Source organism: Convolutriloba macropyga, chromosome 3 (assembly GCF_964194025.1).
Source record: "Convolutriloba macropyga chromosome 3, txConMacr16.3, whole genome shotgun sequence".
NCBI classification, from domain to species: domain Eukaryota; kingdom Metazoa; phylum Xenacoelomorpha; order Acoela; family Convolutidae; genus Convolutriloba; species Convolutriloba macropyga.
Window position 1 is genome coordinate 40,831,822 of NC_134470.1, and position 22,716 is coordinate 40,854,537.

At 35.0% G+C, this 22,716-nt stretch overlaps 1 protein-coding gene across 3 annotated transcripts in view; it reads left to right on the forward strand.

Annotated features, from left to right (window-relative positions):
* LOC142336205 (mediator of RNA polymerase II transcription subunit 12-like protein) overlaps positions 1-22,716 on the forward strand; it is a 305,636-nt gene that overhangs the window by 279,282 nt on the left and 3,638 nt on the right. For all 3 annotated transcript variants that reach the window (XM_075384862.1, XM_075384864.1, XM_075384863.1), the window contains 2 exons: positions 3,291-3,617; positions 8,836-9,162. In XM_075384862.1, coding sequence (XP_075240977.1) covers positions 3,291-3,617; positions 8,836-9,162 — 654 coding nt within the window. The remainder of the gene's footprint in view (positions 1-3,290; positions 3,618-8,835; positions 9,163-22,716) is intronic.

A 22,716-nucleotide genomic window follows, 5' to 3' on the forward strand; every position in this document is an offset into this window, starting at 1 on the left:
AAGTGTAACTATAACAGAATGCAAACGTCAATGCCGCACGTTTTGAGGTCAAACGGCTGGTTGAATCAAAGATCATAGAGAAAAGTGATAGATTTTCCTCTGATGCCGCGCTCTTGAGAGAGTAAACTAGATGTAAAATGTTGTTTGCTGAGCGAGCAATATATTTTGATAACTTGCGGCTTTTTTTTAGCATTTTAGGTTAAATTCTGGTAAGGTAGTTTTTCGAACCCTTTAACAAGTATTTGTACCCTTAGAAGCACTTTGATCATCTAAACTTATTTCAGGGAACTTTTCTAGTAGTTCTTGCGCTCATTGCCATATTTTTAATGTCTGAGGTATTTTTTGTTGATATTAGTTTTAATGGCGGTTTCCATGTTGATTTTTTTGTTATAGTAAAATTGTTTAATAGCCGCCGTCAGCCTCTCAGTGGCTTTTATTTAGAAGCGTTCCTTTCTTTTAATTCGCTTTACCTTTTTATCACGTTTTTGGTTTTACATAGGTCATGATTTTCAGGCTTGACTTCTGACTTACTTCACTCACTGTTTCAACTTGTTGAGTTTTAAATTCTTTCACGCATTCAATTATGTAATGTAGTGAATACGGTCTAAGTCAAATGAGCAAAATCAAAAGAAACGGGATAATTATATAAAGACCGGGCATAAAGTCATAACGCATTAGATTATCAAAGTTCATTAAAGGGATTATTAGTAAGTAGCCTTCAGCTCAATTTCAGCCTCGTTGTTCAAATAATTTCTTGGTCAGGTACAGTAAACATCCAGGTACAGTAGACATAATTAGACATCCGAATCAACAAAGTTGTCAACATTTGCATTTTAAATATAAAATTTAAGATATAACAAAAATTTTTGAGTAAAGAGTAGGCGTTGTTTAACCCAATTGACCTGTTAACATTATACAAAGCTGTAGCAATAAATGAACTACAAAATTATAAGCTGAAGAAATTGTCCAAAAATAATACTCCATCTCAAAAAATTTTCGAGAAAAGGCAAATCAAACGTCAACTGATGTTAATTAGCTCGTTGAAAACGGGCTTTTACTTGCATCACCAATATCGACTAGTTTTTAGCTCTGGATCAATTGTTTAAAACGAGAAGTGTTTGATTTTAAAAATTGGAAAAGAAAGAAAAAAATACAGATGACCTCTGACCGTTGACCCCTGAAAGAGGAGTTCAAAAAATACTTGGGATGAAACTGATGGGGACTGAGAGGACTTTGTCCTACAAAACATCTCATCACGCTCGTCAAGATTAACTCCACCGTTATGGCGATAATTAGCGCCTAATTGACCGCTAATCATTTCTTAATTAACTTCAATACTGTTTTGATTTTCTAACGGCATTGTAATTGCCGTTTGGTGCTGGACATAATTGTTCATGGGCATCATCGTCGAAAAACTGCTTCTTCACCGATTTTCAAAAAATCTGGTGATTTATATCACATTCACAACTGGCATTAATTAGCATATAAAGTACCCTAAGGAAAGATGTTAGACTGCTTTTGATTGCATTTTTGTATGTGCTGGCCCTAAGGTGCAAATTTCTCTCATAACGCCTGTAATCAAAAAAGGCTCCAGAAGAAAGACTAATTCAACCTGTCACGTAATTGTCATTTAATGATTCAAAGTTGCTCTGATTAAAGGCTTATAAGATTTGGGAAAAGTCATAATAGCAATCTCAAATAAAATTGTGAACGCTCCAACTCAAGGCTGCCGGCAAGCTTGGCTTAAAGTTCATTCCTGACCTTCATGGTTCATTCTGGGCCTAGTTTTTTTTTGTTTGAACCAAATTTCCATTTCTCGCTAGTGGTTTTTTGTTCACATGCGGCATTTTGACATTTTGTTTTTTGTTAAGTTTTTTATCTCATTTTTTTAGAAACAGTTTTTCCAATCCCAGTTTTCACTCATAGTCCCTTCTAGGTCTAGTTTGTTGTTTAGTCAATGAAAATTCTTTGAATTGTACGTCAGGGCTTTTCCTGCTATGTTTTTTTAATTCGTCGTCTCCATCGATGATTCTTACGACCTGACTTCTTGGAATTGACTTCAGTGACTTCTACTGCTTCGCAAGTAAAAGTTATGCGCTTGACGCCATTTCTGCTAATTGGTCATTTGAGTGACTTACCCCACTCAAAAAAATGACTTCTGAACTCACTTATGGAACTTTAAATTTCATGAACATTTAGTTAATAATCAATAGTTTGTATCTAATTATTGCCGAACTTTTATGCCTTAATTCTTGAGTATTATTGTTAAGTTTTTGATTTCGAATATCAATTTTGAAAATGCTCTTTTAGGGTTTTTTTCCTTACAGACCGTATCGTATGTGTCATAAAATTGAAAGTCCGAATCTAACCCAAAAAGTCTATTAAAGGACTGGTGGTCGATCTGTCTATCTTATATCTTTAGTTGTTTCAATTCATGGAAGGCCACAAGCGTCTATTGCAGCTTTTTTCCGGCAATCTGCCGGCTATGTTTTGTTATTTTTAACCTGTTTTCAATTTAATGGGCCTTGGCTCGAATTAAATGAACAGTCCATTTTGTACGAAACTTGTTTTAGCCTAAGTTCACTAAGCGGACGGTCAAGTTAGAGGAAGATGAGAACTTAATATAGACGGGCAGATTTGTAATTACCAGATTAATGACCGCTCAAACTAAGTACTATTATCCACATGTAATTATATACCATATTATCCGATTGTCTACTTATACCCTATTATCATCATGCAATTCTCTACCCTATTATCCTCCATTAAATTTATTCCCTATTGTCCCCATGGCATGGTAACCTCTCCTTTCCTAGTGCGCTCTATGAATACTACTACTCTGTTGCCGTTATTTGGCTCATGCAATTTTAATACACCATCTATTGTCAGATTTAGTTGTGTTATTTTCTTCTAATCGTGGTCAAGATTTTTGTAAGCCAAGCTGTCAAGTTCTCTTTTTTATGAATACGTTGCTCACCTCCAAACTGAAGTGATATGAAAAAATCGTGATCTAAAACTGCTGACCATTATTAGGCTTCTAATCAGTTCACTTAATTGTTTTCAGTATAGTCCTAAACTGGTCAAATATATCTATCGATAGAGAAAATAGTTCTGATTTGTTTTTTGGTTGTTCTGCAAACATACTAGAGGAAACAATAAGGAAAAGTTTTCAAGTTTTTCCGTTCTAGATACCCGTAGATACCAAGAGATATGAGCATACAAAGAGAACGTAATGTTTATCTCAATAGCCCAAATATATCTCAATAGCCCAAATAATTTTGGTATTTAAGGGAAATCAAATAGTGGGCAAACAGAAGCTTTCGCCCTGGGATCTAATTGAAGGGTTCAAGATACAAGCTCCTCTACAGTTAAACTGGTTCAATGCTGTCCGCATGGAAAGGGGCAAACCGAGTGTTTATGAAGAGCAAGCACGTGCCATGTTTTACCACGATCACTCACCCTTGGAAAGGAGTCAAAGTTACTTCATGCAGCCAATTGAGACACCAAAAAGTGGGGGGCCAAGTGGCCCAGGAGTAAGTGATGACGATGATGTGCAAGTTGAGGCACCTCCTAGTGCGTCCACGCCTACGCCTACGTCTGCATCAGCTCCAAAATCGGTCAGTTTTTTTGCCTAAATAGTAGTGGTGTATATATTTAAATGTTTAATAGCCGCCGTCAGCCTCTCAACGGCTATTATTTGGGTGCTCTCCTTTTTTCTGATTCGAAGAGGAGCGATGATTTTCTGTCGGTCTTTTTTTACGGGAATTCGTTTTGTTCACGCGGCATTTTGATCTAAAAGCGAAAGTGAGAAAAGCTGTCATGGTGAACAGATTTTTGCCAAGCGACAGACGTTTTTTATAGCTGCGAAGCTGTAAGCTGAGCGAAGCTATATTGCGGTGCTCTTGGTTTTTTACGACTCGAAGAGGAGTATTGGTTTTCTTAAGGTTTTTTTTTACCGGAAGTACTATTCGTTCAGACGCTGTTTTGACCTTATGTGAAAGTGAGTAAAATTGCCATGTGAACTAATTTTTTCTGAGCGAGAGAAGTTTTTCGATCATGCGCCGCGTTTAGTGAATGACTTTTTGACTTTGAAAAGTAGTTTTTGACTGGTTTTTGTGTGTGTGTGTGCGTGTGTTTGTGTGCGTGTGTGTGTGTGTGTGTGTGCGTGTGTGTGTGTGTGTGTGTGCGTGTGTGTGTGTGTGTGTGTGCGTGTGTGTGTGTGTGTGTGCGTGTGTGTGTGTGTGCGTGTGTGTGTGTGCGTGCGTGTGTGTGTGTGCGTGTGTGTGTGTGTGTGTGCGTGTGTGTGTGTGTGTGTGTGTGTGTGTGTGTGTGTGTGTGTGTGCGTATGTGTGTGCGTGTGTGTGTGCGTGTGTGTGTGCGTGTGTGTGTGTGCGTGTGTTTGTGCGTGTGTGTGTGCGTGTGTGTGTGTGCGTGTGTGTGTGTGTGCGTGTGTGTGTGCGTGTGTGTGTGTGTGTGTGCGTGTGTGTGTGTGTGCGTGTGTGTGTGCGTGTATGTGTGTGTGCGTGTGTGTGTGTGTGCGCGCGTGTGTGTGTGTGTGTGTTCGTTTGTGTGTGGGTGTGTGTGTGTGTGCCTATTGTCTTCTCTTTTCTCGCTCTCTTTTTGCTCTCTTTCTTTCTTTCTTTCTTTCTTTCCTTCTTCTCTTTTTGTCGTTATCTTTGTTTCTTGTCACTGTTTCTATTTTAAATTCTTGCTACATTTGTTAGTTAATGTTTAGTAGTCACTAGAGCTAACCTTCCGTTCATGATATATTTAGCGTTTAATCTCGTTCGATCGATAGAATGCCGAAAGACGATTTGTCTCTTGATTTTGCTCTTTTTTCTTCCCTCCCCTTTTTTCTTCGTGCTTTCTTTCTTTCTCTATTTTTTCTTTCTCATTCTTTCGTTCCTTCTTTTTTCCTCATTGCTTGCTTGCTTTTTTCTCTTTTTCTTTACTTCTCTCTGTCTGTCTCTTTCTATCTTTCTTTCTTTCTTGCGTTCTTTCTTTCATTCTTCTTTTTCTTTCTGTCCCCATCGTTTTTTTTCTTTTTTTTCTCTTGTTTTCTTCCTCAGTTTCTTTTTTCTTTCCCTTTCGTTTTCGTTCGCTTTTTTAAATTACTTGTCGCTGTTTCTTCCCTAATTTTGCTCTTTCTTTTCTTGGCTAACGTTGAGTATCAACTAAAAGCCAAGTATACCGTTTATGGTGGCATATACTACCTTCACTATCTTTTGATCAATAGAGTACAGAATCACGATTCGGTTCACCTTCTAGTCTTTTAGAAGGGTTCAATGTGAAGCTTTCGCGGTCCTGCTAATTAATAAATTCATTAAATTGTTTTTGAGAGCTTTTTTTCTTTATTTGACTTCAATATTTGGAAATTGCCGTGTGTAGTATGTACTAGTTGCCTGCCGGGGTATTATTTTCTGCGGAGACGGCTCGTATGTACTAGTTATCAGCCTATATATGTACTAGTTAACTGCCAGGGTACTATTTTCTGGCGCAGTCTCTAACAGAATTCTTCTGGCTATGTTTTTGATCAAGAGTTTAAAGTGTAACTATAACAGAATGCAAACGTCAATGCCGCACGTTTTGAGGTCAAACGGCTGGTTGAATCAAAGATCATAGAGAAAAGTGATAGATTTTCCTCTGATGCCGCGCTCTTGAGAGAGTAAACTAGATTTAAAATGTTGTTTGCTGAGCGAGCAATATATTTTGATAACTTGCGGCTTTTTTTAGCATTTTAGGTTAAATTCTGGTAAGGTAGTTTTTCGAACCCTTTAACAAGTATTTGTACCCTTAGAAGCACTTTGATCATCTAAACTTATTTCAGGGAACTTTTCTAGTAGTTCTTGCGCTCATTGCCATATTTTTAATGTCTGAGGTATTTTTTGTTGATATTAGTTTTAATGGCGGTTTCCATGTTGATGTTTTTGTTATAGTAAAATTGTTTAATAGCCGCCGTCAGCCTCTCAGTGGCTTTTATTTAGAAGCGTTCCTTTCTTTTAATTCGCTTTACCTTTTTATCACGTTTTTGGTTTTACATAGGTCATGATTTTCAGGCTTGACTTCTGACTTACTTCACTCACTGTTTCAACTTGTTGAATTTTAAATTCTTTCACGCATTCAATTATGTAATGTAGTGAATACGGTCTAAGTCAAATGAGCAAAATCAAAAGAAACGGGATAAATATATAAAGACCGGGCATAAATTCATAACGCATTAGATTATCAAAGTTCATTAAAGGGATTATTAGTAAGTAGCCTTCAGCTCAATTTCAGCCTCGTTGTTCAAATAATTTCTTGGTCAGGTACAGTAAACATCCAGGTACAGTAGACATAATTAGACATCCGAATCAACAAAGTTGTCAACATTTGCATTTTAAATATAAAATTTAAGATATAACAAAATTTTTTGAGTAAAGAGTAGGCGTTGTTTAACCCAATTGACCTGTTAACATTATACAAAGCTGTAGCAATAAATGAACTACAAAATTATAAGCTGAAGAAATTGTCCAAAAATAATACTCCATCTCAAAAAATTTTCGAGAAAAGGCAAATCAAACGTCAACTGATGTTAATTAGCTCGTTGAAAACGGGCTTTTACTTGCATCACCAATATCGACTAGTTTTTAGCTCTGGATCAATTGTTTAAAACGAGAAGTGTTTGATTTTAAAAATTGGAAAAGAAAGAAAAAAATACAGATGACCTCTGACCGTTGACCCCTGAAAGAGGAGTTCAAAAAATACTTGGGATGAAACTGATGGGGACTGAGAGGACTTTGTCCTACAAAACATCTCATCACGCTCGTCAAGATTAACTCTACCGTTATGGCGATAATTAGCGCCTAATTGACCGCTAATCATTTCTTAATTAACTTCAATACTGTTTTGATTTTCTAACGGCATTGTAATTGCCGTTTGGTGCTGGACATAATTGTTCATGGGCATCATCGTCGAAAAACTGCTTCTTCACCGATTTTCAAAAAATCTGGTGATTTATATCACATTCACAACTGGCATTAATTAGCATATAAAGTACCCTAAGGAAAGATGTTAGACTGCTTTTGTTTGCATTTTTGTATGTGCTGGCCCTAAGGTGCAAATTTCTCTCATAACGCCTGTAATCAAAAAAGGCTCCAGAAGAAAGACTAATTCAACCTGTCACGTAATTGTCATTTAATGATTCAAAGTTGCTCTGATTAAAGGCTTATAAGATTTGGGAAAAGTCATAATAGCAATCTCAAATAAAATTGTGAACGCTCCAACTCAAGGCTGCCGGCAAGCTTGGCTTAAAGTTCATTCCTGACCTTCATGGTTCATTCTGGGCCTAGTTTTTTTTTGTTTGAACCAAATTTCCATTTCTCGCTAGTGGTTTTTTGTTCACATGCGGCATTTTGACATTTTGTTTTTTGTTAAGTTTTTTATCTCATTTTTTTAGAAACAGTTTTTCCAATCCCAGTTTTCACTCATAGTCCCTTCTAGGTCTAGTTTGTTGTTTAGTCAATGAAAATTCTTTGAATTGTACGTCAGGGCTTTTCCTGCTATGTTTTTTTAATTCGTCGTCTCCATCGATGATTCTTACGACCTGACTTCTTGGAATTGACTTCAGTGACTTCTACTGCTTCGCAAGTAAAAGTTATGCGCTTGACGCCATTTCTGCTAATTGGTCATTTGAGTGACTTACCCCACTCAAAAAAATGACTTCTGAACTCACTTATGGAACTTTAAATTTCATGAACATTTAGTTAATAATCAATAGTTTGTATCTAATTATTGCCGAACTTTTATGCCTTAATTCTTGAGTATTATTGTTAAGTTTTTGATTTCGAATATCAATTTTGAAAATGCTCTTTTAGGGTTTTTTTCCTTACAGACCGTATCGTATGTGTCATAAAATTGAAAGTCCGAATCTAACCCAAAAAGTCTATTAAAGGACTGGTGGTCGATCTGTCTATCTTATATCTTTAGTTGTTTCAATTCATGGAAGGCCACAAGCGTCTATTGCAGCTTTTTTCCGGCAATCTGCCGGCTATGTTTTGGTATTTTTAACCTGTTTTCAATTTAATGGGCCTTGGCTCGAATTAAATGAACAGTCCATTTTGTACGAAACTTGTTTTAGCCTAAGTTCACTAAGCGGACGGTCAAGTTAGAGGAAGATGAGAACTTAATATAGACAGGCAGATTTGTAATTACCAGATTATTGACCGCTCAAACTAAGTACTATTATCCACATGTAATTATATACCATATTATCCGATTGTCTACTTATACCCTATTATCATCATGCAATTCTCTACCCTATTATCCTCCATTAAATTTATTCCCTATTATCCCCATGGCATGGTAACCTCTCCTTTCCTAGTGCGCTCTATGAATACTACTACTCTGTTGCCGTTATTTGGCTCATGCAATTTTAATACACCATCTATTGTCAGATTTAGTTGTGTTATTTTCTTCTAATCGTGGTCAAGATTTTTGTAAGCCAAGCTGTCAAGTTCTCTCTTTTTTATGAATACGTTGCTCACCTCCAAACTGAAGTGATATGAAAAAATCGTGATCTAAAACTGCTGACCATTATTAGGCTTCTAATCAGTTCACTTAATTGTTTTCAGTATAGTCCTAAACTGGTCAAATATATCTATCGATAGAGAAAATAGTTCTGATTTGTTTTTTGGTTGTTCTGCAAACATACTAGAGGAAACAATAAGGAAACGATTTCAAGTTTTTCCGTTCTAGATACCCGTAGATACCAAGAGATATGAGCATACAAAGAGAACGTAATGTTTATCTCAATAGCCCAAATATATCTCAATAGCCCAAATAATTTTGGTATTTAAGGGAAATCAAATAGTGGGCAAACAGAAGCTTTCGCCCTGGGATCTAATTGAAGGGTTCAAGATACAAGCTCCTCTACAGTTAAACTGGTTCAATGCTGTCCGCATGGAAAGGGGCAAACCGAGTGTTTATGAAGAGCAAGCACGTGCCATGTTTTACCACGATCACTCACCCCTGGAAAGGAGTCAAAGTTACTTCATGCAGCCAATTGAGACACCAAAAAGTGGGGGGCCAAGTGGCCCAGGAGTAAGTGATGACGATGATGTGCAAGTTGAGGCACCTCCTAGTGCGTCCACGCCTACGCCTACGTCTGCATCAGCTCCAAAATCGGTCAGTTTTTTTTTGCCTAAATAGTAGTGGTGTATATATTTAAATGTTTAATAGCCGCCGTCAGCCTCTCAACGGCTATTATTTGGGTGCTCTCCTTTTTTCTGATTCGAAGAGGAGCGATGATTTTCTGTCGGTCTTTTTTTACGGGAATTCGTTTTGTTCACGCGGCATTTTGATCTAAAAGCGAAAGTGAGAAAAGCTGTCATGGTGAACAGATTTTTGCCAAGCGACAGACGTTTTTTATAGCTGCGAAGCTGTAAGCTGAGCGAAGCTATATTGCGGTGCTCTTGGTTTTTTACGACTCGAAGAGGAGTATTGGTTTTCTTAAGGTTTTTTTTACCGGAAGTACTATTCGTTCAGACGCTGTTTTGACCTTATGTGAAAGTGAGTAAAATTGCCATGTGAACTAATTTTTTCTGAGCGAGAGAAGTTTTTCGATCATGCGCCGCGTTTAGTGAATGACTTTTTGACTTTGAAAAGTAGTTTTTGACTGAATGGCACATATAGATAACCGTTTTTTCGTCTAAGTGACCCAGTTTTTTTGCTTGTAATTTGATTTTTTGTGGAAATAATTTTTATTCGATGCTATATTGAAATGTCGACCTCGGAAATTGATACCACTGTGTTTTAAAGAGCCTGAAGATGAGTTTCAAGTTCAAAATTTGCACAATTCTTGATTTTTTAGTTTTTTTTTTTTTGCTTTTTTCTATTAATTTCTTCATTTTTGGATCTTTTAACCGTCTTCTTGTCAAAAGTCCGTTAATATGGCAACTTCCTTCTGATAATTCATATACTCAACTTCTCTTTCTACCTCGATTTAATTTTGTTTTTATAAAATTGTACATATGAGAATCCGATTTTGGTAGATTTTTCCGATTTTTCAGTTTTTTTGTTTGTATTTTGGTTTTAATTAATAGAAATAGTCTTTTTGTGCAGCACGATGGACTTTAATTTCGTTTCAATAAAAATTCAATCCTTTTTTGGCGTTAAGTTTTTGAAAAATAGTTAAAACTTCCACAAATTCAGGCTTAAAAGTTTTTTTGACCATTTTTTTTGCAAAATATTCCGCTGTTTCGTATTCTCTATTTTCCATTTTTTGAGTTCTCTTCAAAAGGATAGATCTTCGTATCGGATGGCTCGTTATCTTTGCAATGTCTCGAGTGCTTAATAATGAAATGTATTTGTTTTTCTTGATTTTTTTAAATTTGATTTTTAACTTCCAAAAATCAAGAATTTCATTTTGATACGGTGTTCCTTACATTACGTCCATATTCATCACATTCTAGTTAGTATTATTCTATTTTTGGGCTGGCACTTACATTTGTTTTCAGTATATTGATTTTGTCAGTTGTTAAAAAATTGAATGATTTCAGCTTTTTCTTAGTTTTTGGTCATTTCTCTGGTTTGTAATTGACTTCATTCAACATAAGGCAGTACTGAGAGTCTGCTAGCAAGACTTTTCCAAAACATCCACATATTAATGGTTACTGCAACTTTCTTCCGGCCTTGGTTTTATTTTTAACGATTATTTGCCTTTGAATATTACTCTGCTGCTTATGTCTTTTCTATGATCAATTTAATTTTTGAATTAGTATGAAATCATGTTGTCTAGCGTATGTACATGGAAGAATTAAATGCTCTTTTTTAATTGCAGTGACTAGAAGTGTAATTGTAGTGGTTTTCTGATTCTTAACTTTGAGCATTCGTTTTTGAAAAGATTTAACTTAGTTTCTAAGATTATTATCTGCCGTTTGCTTTCGCGATCTTTGAGATTAGAATCATGAATTAATTATTTGAGGGCAATTGATAGCCCTATCGGTTGTTTCAGCCTCTCAGTTTTTTGAACATGTTGATTATTTTGGATTTTTTTAACGTTACCAAACGTTTTCAATAATATAAAAATTTGCTGCGTTTTGTTGCTCTTGGTGACAGTGGTTTAAATCACCAAGTATTAGATCAGACATGGGGAGGTAATGAGTTAATGGTTTGATACAAATGGTAATGGCTTCTGCTGTTTTGTTTTTGAAGTTCTGACGCTTCGAGTCGCTTCCCGAATTCTTCCGGCTGTGTTTTTGTTTAGCTATTTTTGTTTCGTCGTCTGAAGCTCTTTTTTCGTTTTACATTTGTTCACACAGCAAAGCTGAAAAAGTCAAATTTTCTGAATTACTTCTTCCTCTCACTAACTGCATTTGCGCGCGTGACGTCATTTCTCACTCGCTTTAGCAAAAGTTTTAAGGTTATTTGCGTGATTAGATTTTGATCATACGTGAGTTACCTCACTCAATAAAATGACTTTTGCACTTTAAAACTTAAGTTTTGTTTGATTTTGTTTAAGGTCAAAGGAACTCATTTGTACTTTGGTTTTTGTAGAAATGATTTTTGAACGGTGCCGCATTGTTATATATCTTTCTGAAATTGATACCACCAAGTTTTATGGTGCCTAATAGTACTTTTCAAGTGTGAAATGGGCTCATTTCTCAATTTTACTGTTGATTTTTTGACTTTTTAATAAACTCTTTTGATTGTGACTTTTTTTGTTTTGTAGCCGACGTCAGCCGCTCAACGGCTTTCATTTAGGCGCTCTTTTTTTAAATCGCTTTACCTTTTGATCACGTTTTTCGTTTTACATAAGTCACAATTTTCACGTCGTTTGACTTCTGACTTACTTCAATCACTGTTTCGACTGCACGGATTTGAAATTTTTTCACTCATTCAATTTTGTCAATTTGAATACTGTCAAAGCCAAAAGATCAAAATCAAGATTAAGAAAACGGATAGAACGATAAAGCCCGGTCATAAGGTCATAGTGCATTAGGTTATTGAAAATCATTAGAGCGGTTGATAGCTGACATTTAGCTTGATAGTTTTCATTTATGAAGCTAAATTAAGTATAATTTTAAAATCTTAACGAATGTGCACATAATAGTGCTTTAACTTAGGACAAATTGTCAATTTTTATCTCTTAAGTGTTCTTTTTTGTTTCAATCCTAATGTGCGTCATGCGGGTTTATAATATTGACAATTTTTTTGCAAAGTATTTTAGTTTAGCGAATCCCTGTAACATTTTGTCAGTTTTTTTTTTTCAACAGAGGCATGGGTTGTGTAATGTTTTTTAGCCATGACTGCTTAGTGAATATATGTACTTATTTTTGGATCGATAATTTCTCGGAGCGTATTTAAAACAATGTAAAAGTCAATCCCGCATGTGGAAACGGCGTTTTGGTCAAATGGCTGAAGTATTCGAAAAGCAGAGAAGAGAGGCATTTTCTGTTCATATTGTTGGAAAACTTTATGTATATATATATATATATATATATATATATATATATATATATATATATATATATATTAAAAGCGGGGAAAGTAGGTGTGACAAAATTTCTCTCATTCGTCACGTGCAGTTTCTAATTCGTCACGTGCGGTTTCTTCAAAGCTGATTTTTCTGCAATTATGTAAATTAGTAGTAGTGTTTGAAAGCATTTTGAAGCATCTGAATCACATATTACAAACTTAGATTCAATCTTGCCTATTGTAAGCTTTTCTAGCATTTTTGTGGTTGTGGGTGTAGCAGTTTATGTGATTGTTCGTTTTGGTTGATAGTTCTGTAAGTTAGGAAAATTAGCTAAATTCGAGTAATTTTTTGCCGATTTTTTTAAATGATTTTTTTTCTTGTGGCCTTACCCTGCCTGCTGCATTTTTTTCTCGCTCAATTCCGAACTCAGATTTAGTTTTAAGGTGTTGCTATTATGAAGTCACCCTTCAAATGTAGTCACGGCAATTTTCTGAAATATAAATTACATATCTTATTTTTTCAGCTTTTTTGTTCTTAGCAGTTTCCAACATTCGATTTCTCTCCCGCGTTTTGGATGAGGGACTGATCTGGCAGAAAAATTTTACAGAAATTTTTTACCGATTGATGGTTCAGAAGAATCTTGATAGCTAAACAAGCACATTTCACTTTATTAAATTAAACACGTTTTCTAATTATGTTACGTTTTTTTGCTCTTCTATATTGTTCTTGGTAACTTCTCAAAAAAATTCTGGTTGGGTGACTGATGTACGAGAGAATGTAACTAACATTTTCTCGAATTAATGGTTCGGAAAATGCATTTGCGTTTGGAGAGAGTTTGTTTTACAGAGTTTTCCGGTTCTGTCTGTCATCTCCTTTCCGTTTCGAGTTTCCCTTTATGAATCCATATTATTAGGTTGTCTGTCGATTGTTAATATTTTGTTGTAAACTCTCTGTATAGCAGGTTGCTTTGCTAATAATTTTTTTCTGGAGTGGCCAGGATGTGTGTATCAGGTTGTGTATCAGTTTTTGTCAGATACTTTTCTGATATTTTTCCTGTTGTTTCAAAATGCTGAGTATAATTATGTAGAATATGCATTAGGTCAGTGAGGACATTCACTTTTCTACTTCGAGTCATTTCCAGAGTTCTTCCGGCTATGTTTTTTTTTCGCTTTGCCTTTTGATCTCGTTTTCCGTTTACATAATTCACGATTTCCATGTTGGACTTCTGAATTTTATCACTCACCGTTTGAACTGAATGGATTTTAGTTTCTTTCACGTATTGAATTACGCAATGTAGTGAATACGGTCAATGACAAAAAGATCAAAATCAAAGGAAACGGATAGACGGATAAAGCCCGGTCATAAAGTCATAGTGCATTAGGTTATCAAAGTTAATTAGAGCAATTGTTGGTTGGCATTTAGCTTAATAACTTTCAGTTTAGAAACTGAAATAAGTGTAATTTTAAAATCTAACCGCATATGCACAGTTTGCTCACCAAATGGTACTTTGATACTTAGAAAATATTGTCAATTTCTATCTCGTAATTTTTTCTTTTTCTGTTTCAATCCCAATGTGCGTCATGCGGGTGAACGGCGGCTGTTATCCGGCAATTTGCCGGCTATTTTTACATTTAGAAGCCTTAGAAATGCGACTTTTATCATCAATATCTAAAGTGCTCATTTTTTAAGATACGTTTAAATGTAAGGTAATCAAGTTGAATGAGAAATGCCGAAAGATCTCTGACTACATACTATTACAAAGATTGGAATTATGGGTTAATGTGATCCCGTTATGCCAAGTCACCAATTGGAACACTTCCAGGTTGAAGTGCTTCAGGTACTCAAACTGAGAATGTCTGATAAAAGCGCCAATTGCAAGGTTTATTGTGATCCTAGTGTGCTGATGATTTCGCGTTCATCATTGTCGCGTAATTAGTAGAACAGTTCTACGTTCTTGGTATGTCGGTCATTACTCATTTGCACGCGGAGCTGCAATTTTGAATTTTGTTGCTTTGAGCGTTTAATAGATGTTTCGTTGCTTCTATTAGAGTTTGGAGTAGAGGTTTCGAATACTGACAATTTTTTGCAAATTATTTTAGTTTAGTGAATCCCTGTAACATTTTGTCAGTTTTTTATTTCAACAGAGGCATGAGTTCTGTAATGTTGTTTTTAGCCATGACTGCTTAGTGAATATATGTACCTAATTTTGGATTGATAATTTTTTGGAGCGTATGTAAAACAATGTAAAAGTCAATCCCGCATGTGGAAACGGCGTTTTGGTCAAATGGCTGAAGTATTCGAAAAGCAGAGAAGAGAGGCATTTTCTGTTCATATTGTTGGAAAACTTTATGTATATATATATATATATATATATATATATATATATATATATATATATATATATATATATATTAAAAGCGGGAAAAGTAGGTGTGAAAAAATTTCTAAGCGAATGACGTTTTTTCGTCACGTGCGGTTTCTTCAAAGCTGATTTTTTTGCAATTATGTATCAAATATTTAAATTTAGATTCAATATTGCCTATTTAAGCTTTTTTTAAGCATTTTTGTGGTTGTGGGTGTAGCAGTTTATGTGATTGTTTGTTTTGGTTGATAGTTCTTTAAGTTTGAGGAAATTTAGATAAATTCGAGTAATTTTTTGCCGATTTTTTAATTGATTTTTGTTTTCTTGTGGCCTTAACCTGCCTGCTGCATTTTTTTTCTCGCTCCATTCCGAACTCTTATTTAGTTTTAAGGTGTTTCTATTATGAAGTCACCCTTCAAATGTAGTCACGGCAATTTTCTGAAACATAAATTGCACATCTTCTTATTTTTTTCAGTTTTTTTGTTCTTGGCAGTTTCCAACAGTCGATTGATTTCTCTCCCGCGTTTTGGATGAGTGACTGATCTGGCAGAAAAACTTTACAAAATTTTTTTACCGATTGATGGTTCAGAAGAATCTTGATAGCTAAACAAGCACATTTCACTTTATTAAATTAAACACGTTTTCTAATTATGTTACATTTTTTTGCTCTTCTATATTATTGTTTGTAACTTCTCAATAAAATTCTGGTTGGGTGACTGATGTACGAGAAAATGTCACTAACATTTGCTCGAATTAATGGTTCGGAAATTGCGTTTAGCGTTTGGAGAGTTTGTTTTACAGAGTTTTCCGGTTTTGTCCGTCATCTCCTTTCCCTTTCGAGTTTCCCTTTATGAATCCATATTATTAGGTTGTCTGTCGATTGTTAATATTTTGTTGTAAAATATCTGTATAGCAGGTTGCTTTGCTAATATTTTTTTTCTGGAGTGGCCAGGGTGTGTGTATCAGGTTGTATATCAGTTTTTGTCAGATACTTTTCTGATATTTTTCCTGTTGTTTCAAAATGCTGAGTATAATTATGTAGAATATGCATTAGGTCGGTGAGGACATTCACTTTTCTACTTCGAGTCATTTCCAGAGTTCTTCCGGCTATGTTTTTTTTCGCTTTGCCTTTTGATCTCGTTTTCCGTTTACATAATTCACTATTTCCATGTTGGACTTCTGATTTTTATCACTCACCGTTTGAACTGAATGGTTTTTAATTTCTTTTACGCATTGAATCACGCAATGTAGTAAATACGGTCAATGACAAAAGATCAAAATCAAAGGAAACGGATAGACGGATAAAGCCCGGTCATGAAGTCATAGTGCATTAGGTTATCAAAATTAATTAGAGCAATTGTTGGTTGACATTTAGCTGAATAACTTTCAGTTTAGAAACTGAAATAAGTGTAATTTTAAAATCTAACCGCATATGCACAATTTGCTCGCCAAATTGTACTTTGACACTTAGAAAATATTGTCAATTTCTATCTCGTAATTCTTTGTTTTTCTGTTTCAATCCCAATGTGCGTCATGCGGGTCAACGGCGGCTGTTATCCGGCAATTAGCGTGCTATGTTTACATTTAGAAGCATTAGAACTGCGACTTTTATCATCAATATCTAAAGTGCTCATTTATTAAGATAAGTTTAATTGTAAGGTAATCAAGTTGAATGAGAAATGCCGAAAGATCTCTGACTACATACTATTACAAAGATTGGAGTTATGGGTTATGTGTGATCCAGTTATGCCAAGTCACCAAATGGAACAGTTCCAGGTTGAAGTGCTTCAAGTACTTGAACTGAGAATGTCTGATTAAAGCGCCAATTGCAAGGTTTAATGTGATCTTAGTGTGCTGATGATTTCGCGTTAATCATTTTCGCGTAATTAGTAGAACAGTTCTACGTTCTTGGTATGTCGGTCATTACTCAATTGCACGCGGACCTGCAATTTTGAATTTTGTTATTCTGAGCGTTTAATAGATGTTTCATTGCTTCTATTAGAGTTTGGAGTAGAGGTTGACAATTTTTTTAGCCATGACTGCTTAGCGAATATATGTACCTAATTTTGGATCGATCATTTTGCTGTTTAGTCAATGAAAATTCTTTGAATTTTCCGTCAGGACTTGTCCTGCTATGTTTTTTTGTTTCGTCGTCTGACGCTCTTTTTTCGTTTTACATTTGTTCACACAGCAAAGCTGAAAAAGTCAATTTTTTTGAATGACTTCTTCCTCTCACTAACGGCATTTGCGCGCGTGACGTCATTTCTCACTCGCTTTAGCGAAAGTTTTTAGGTTATTTGCGTGATTAGATTTTGATCATACGTGAGTTACCTCACTCAATAAAATGACTTTTGCACTTTAAAACTTAAGTTTTGTTTGATTTTGTTTAAGGTCAAAGGAACTCATTTGTACTTTGGTTTTTGTAGAAATGATATTTGAACGGTGCCGCATTGTTATATATCTTTCTGATATTGATACCACCAAGTTTTACGGTGCCTAATAGTACTTTTCAAGTGTGAAATGGGCTCATTTCTCAATTTTACTATTGATTTTTTGACTTTTTTAATAAACTCTTGATTGTGACTTTTTTTGTTTTGTAGCCGACGTCAGCCGCTCAACGGCTTTCATTTAGGCGCTCTTTTTTTAAATCGCTTTACCTTTTGATCACGTTTTTCGTTTTACATAAGTCACAATTTTCACGTCGTTTGACTTCTGACTTACTTCAATCACTGTTTCGACTGCACGGATTTGAAATTTTTTCACTCATTCAATTTTGTCAATTTGAATACTGTCAAAGCCAAAAGATCAAAATCAAGATTAAGAAAACGGATAGAACGATAAAGCCCGGTCATAAGGTCATAGTGCATTAGGTTATTGAAAATCATTAGAGCGATTGATAGCTGACATTTAGCTTGATAGTTTTCATTTATGAAGCTAAATTAAGTATAATTTTAAAATCTTAACGAATGTGCACATAATAGTGCTTTAACTTAGGACAAATTGTCAATTTTTATCTCTTAAGTGTTCTTTTTCTGTTTCAATCCTAATGTGCGTCATGCGGGTTTTTATTATTGACAATTTTTTTGCAAAGTATTTTAGTTTAGCGTATCCCTGTAACATTTTGTCAGTTTTTTTTTCAACAGAGGCATGGGTTGTGTAATGTTTTTTAGCCATGACTGCTTAGTGAATATATGTACTTATTTTTGGATCGATAATTTCTCGGAGCGTATTTAAAACAATGTAAAAGTCAATCCCGCATGTGGAAACGGCGTTTTGGTCAAATGGCTGAAGTATTCGAAAAGCAGAGAAGAGAGGCATTTTCTGTTCATATTGTTGGAAAACATTATATATATATATATATATATATATATATATATATATATATATATATATATTTAAAAGCGGAAAAAGTAGGTGTGAAAAATTTTCTAAGCGAATGACCTTTTTTTGTCACGTGTGGTTTCTTCAAAGCTGATTTTTCTGCAATTATGTAAATTAGTAGTAGCGTGTTAGGCATTTTGAACCATCTGAATCAAATACTACAAATTTAGATTCAATCTTGCCTATTCTAAGCTTTTCTGGCATTTTTGTGGTTGTGGGTGTAGCAGTTTATGTGATTATTTGTTTTGGTTGATAGTTCTTTAAGTTTGAGGAAAATTAGCTAAATTCGAGTAATTTTTTGCTGATTTTTTAAATGATTTGTTTTCTTGTGGCCTTACCCTGCCTGCTGCATTTTTTTTCTCGCTCAATTCCGAGCTCAGGTTTAGTTTTAAGGTGTTGCTATTATTAAGTCACCCTTCAAATGTAGTCAGGCAATTTTCTGAAACATAAATTGCATATCTTATTTTTTTCAGCTTTTTTGTTCTTAGCAGTTTCCAACAGTCGATTGATTTCTCTCCCGCGTTCTGGATGAGGGACTGATCTGGCAGAAAAACTTTTCAGAAATTTTTTTACCGATTGATGGTTCAGAAGATTCTTGATAGCTAAACAAGCACATTTCACTTTATTAAATTAAACACGTTTTCTATTTATGTTACGTTTTTTTGCACTTCTAAATTGTTGTCGGTAAATTCTCAAAAAAATTCTGGTTGGGTGACTGATGTACGAGACAAGGTAACTAACATTTTCTCGAATTAATGGTTCGGAAATTGCATTTGCGTTTGGAGAGAGTTTGTTTTACAGAGTTTTCCGGTTCTGTCTGTCATCTCCTTTCCGTTTCGAGTTTCCCTTTATGAATCCATATTATTAGGTTGTCTGTCGATTGTTAATGTTTTGTTGTAAACTCTCTGTATAGCAGGTTGCTTTGCTAATAATTTTTTTCTGGAGTGGCCAGGATGTGTGTATCAGGTTGTGTATCAGTTTTTGTCAGATACTTTTCTGATATTTTTCCTGTTGTTTCAAAATGCTGAGTATAATTATGTAGAATTTTCATTAGGTCGGTGAGGACGTTTACTTTTCTACTTCGAGTCATTTCCAAAATTCTTCCGGCTATGTTTTATTTCGCTTTGCCTTTTGATCTCGTTTTCCGTTTACATAATTCACGATTTCCACGTTGGACTTCTGAATTTTATCACTCACCGTTTGAACTGAATGGTTTTTAATTTCTTTCACGCATTGAATTACGCAATGTAGTAAATACGGTCAATGACAAAAGATCAAAATCAAAGGAAACGGATAGACGGATAAAGCCCGGTCATGAAGTCATAGTGCATTAGGTTATCAAAATTAATTAGAGCAATTGTTGGTTGACATTTAGCTTAATAACTTTCAGTTTAGAAACTGAAATAAGTGTAATTTTAAAATCTAACCGCATATGCCCAATTTGCTCACCAAATAGTACTTTCACACTTAGAAAATTGTCAATTTCTATCTCGTAATTTTTTCTTTTTCTGTTTCAATCCCAATGTGCGTCATGCGGGTCAACGGCGGCTGTTATCTGGCATTTTGCCGGCTATGTTTAAATTTAGAAGCCTTAGAACTGCGACTTTTATCATCAATATCTAAAGTGCTCGTTTATTAAGATAAGTTTAAATGTAAGGTAATCAAGTTGAATGGGAAATGCCGAAAGATCTCTGACTACATACTAATACAAAGATTGGAATTATGGGTTAAGTGTGATCCCGTTATGTCAAGTCACCAAATGGAACAGTTCCAGGTTGAAGTGCTTCAAGTACTCAAACTGAGAATGTCTGATAAAAGCGCCAATTGCAAGGTTTAATGTGATCTTAGTGTGCTGATGATTTCGCGTTAATCATTTTCGCGTAATTAGTAGAACAGTTCTACGTTCTTGGTATGTCGGTCATTACTCAATTGCACGCGGACCTGCAATTTTGAATTTTGTTAATTTGAGCGTTTAATAGATGTTTCTTTGCTTCTATTAGAGTTTGGAGTAGAGGTTTCGAATATTGACAATTTTTTTTAGCCATGACTGCTTAGCGAATATATGTAACTAATTTTGGATCGATCATTTTTTGGAGCGTATGTAAAACAATGTAAAAGTCAATCCCGCATGTGGAAACGGCGTTTTGGTCAAATGGCTGAAGTATTCGAAAAGCAGAGAAGAGAGGCATTTTCTGTTCATTTTGTTGGAAAACATTATAGATATATATTAAAAGCGGGAAAACTAGGTGTGAAAAAATTTCTAAGCGAATGACGTTTTTTCGTCACGTGCGGTTTCTTCAAAGCTGATTTTTTTGCAATTATGTAAATTAGTAGTAGTGTGTTTGAAAGCATTTTGAACCATCTGAATCAAATACTACAAATTTAGATTCAATCTTGCCTATTCTAAGCTTTTTTGGCATTTTTGTGGTTGTGGGTGTAGCAGTTTATGTGATTATTCGTTTTGGTTGATAGTTCTTTAAGTTTGAGGAAAATTAGCTAAATTCGAGTAATTTTTTTGCCGATTTTTTAAATGATTTGTTTTCTTGTGGCCTTACCCTTCCTGCTGCATTTTTTTCTCGCTCAATTCCGAGCTCAGATTTAGTTTTAAGGTGTTGCTATTATTAAGTCACCCTTCAAATGTAGTCAGGCATTTTTCTGAAACATAAATTGCATATCTTATATTTTTCAGCTTTTTTGTTCTTAGCAGTTTCCAGCAGTCGATTGATTTCTCTCTCGCGTTTTGGATGAGGGACTGATCTGGCAGAAAAACACTTCAGAAATTTTTTTACCGATTGATGGTTCAGAAGAATCTTGATAGCTAAACAAGCACCTTTCACTTTATTAAATTAAACACGTTTTCTAATTATGTTACGTTTTTTTTGCTCTTCTATATTGTTGTCGGTAACGTCTCAAAAAAATTCTGGTTGGGTGACTGATGTACGAGACAAGGTAACTAACATTATCTCGAATTAATGGTTCGGAAATTGCATTTGCGTTTGGAGAGAGTTTCTTTTACAGAGTTTTCCGGTTTTGTCTGTCATCTTTCCCTATCGAGTTTCCCTTTATGAATCCATATTATTAGGTTGTCTGTCGATTGTTAATATTTTGTTGTAAACTCTGTGTATAGCAGGTTGCTTTGCTAATAATTTTTTTCTGGAGTGGCCAGGATGTGTGTATCAGGTTGTGTATCAGTTTTTGTCAGATACTTTTCTGATATTTTTCCTGTTGTTTCAAAATGCTGAGTATAATTATGTAGAATATGCATTAGGTCGGTGAGGACGTTTACTTTTCTACTTCGAGTCATTTCCAGAATTCTTCCGGCTATGTTTTATTTCGCTTTGCCTTTTGATCTCGTTTTCCGTTTACATAATCCACGATTTCCACGTTGGACTTCCGAATTTTATCACTCACCGTTTGAACTGAATGGTTTTTAATTTCTTTTACGCATTGAATCACGCAATGTAGTAAATACGGTCAATGACAAAAGATCAAAATCAAAGGAAACGGATAGACGGATAAAGCCCGGTCATGAAGTCATAGTGCATTAGGTTATCAAAATTAATTAGAGCAATTGTTGGTTGACATTTAGCTTAATAACTTTCAGTTTAGAAACTGAAATAAGTTTAATTTTGAAATCTAACCGCATATGCCCAATTTGCTCACCAAATAGTACTTTCACACTTAGAAAATTGTCAATTTCTATCTCGTAATTTTTTCTTTTTCTGTTTCAATCCCAATGTGCGTCATGCGGGTCAACGGCGGCTGTTATCTGGCATTTTTCCGGCTATGTTTACATTTAGAAGCATTAGAACTGCGACTTTTATCATCAATATCTAAAGTGCTCGTTTATTAAGATAAGTTTAAATGTAAGGTAATCAAGTTGAATGAGAAATGCCGAAAGATCTCTGACTACATACTAATACAAAGATTGGAATTATGGGTTAAGTGTGATCCCGTTATGTCAAGTCACCATATGGAACGGTTCCAGGTTGAAGTGCTTCAAGTACTCAAACTGAGAATGTCTGATAAAAGCGCCAATTGCAAGGTTTAATTTGATCTTAGTGTGCTGATGATTTCGCGTTCATCATTTTCGCGTAATTAGTAGAAAAGTTCTACGTTCTTGGTATGTCGGTCATTACTCATTTGCACGCGGAGCTGCAAATTTGAATTTTGTTGCTTTGAGCGTTTAATAGATGTTTCATTTCTTCTATTAGAGTTTAGAGTAGAGGTTTCGAATACTGACAATTTTTTGCAAAGTATTTTAGTTTAGCGAATCCCTGTAACATTTTGTCAGTTTTTTATTTCAACAGAGGCATGAGTTCTGTAATGTTGTTTTTAGCCATGACTGCTTAGTGAATATATGTACCTAATTTTGGATTGATAATTTTTTTGAGCGTATGTAAAACAATGTAAAAGTCAATCCCGCATGTGGAAATGGCGTTTTGGTCAAATGGCTGAAGTATTCGAAAAGCAGAGAAGAGAGGCATTTTCTGTTCATATTGTTGGAAAACATTATAGA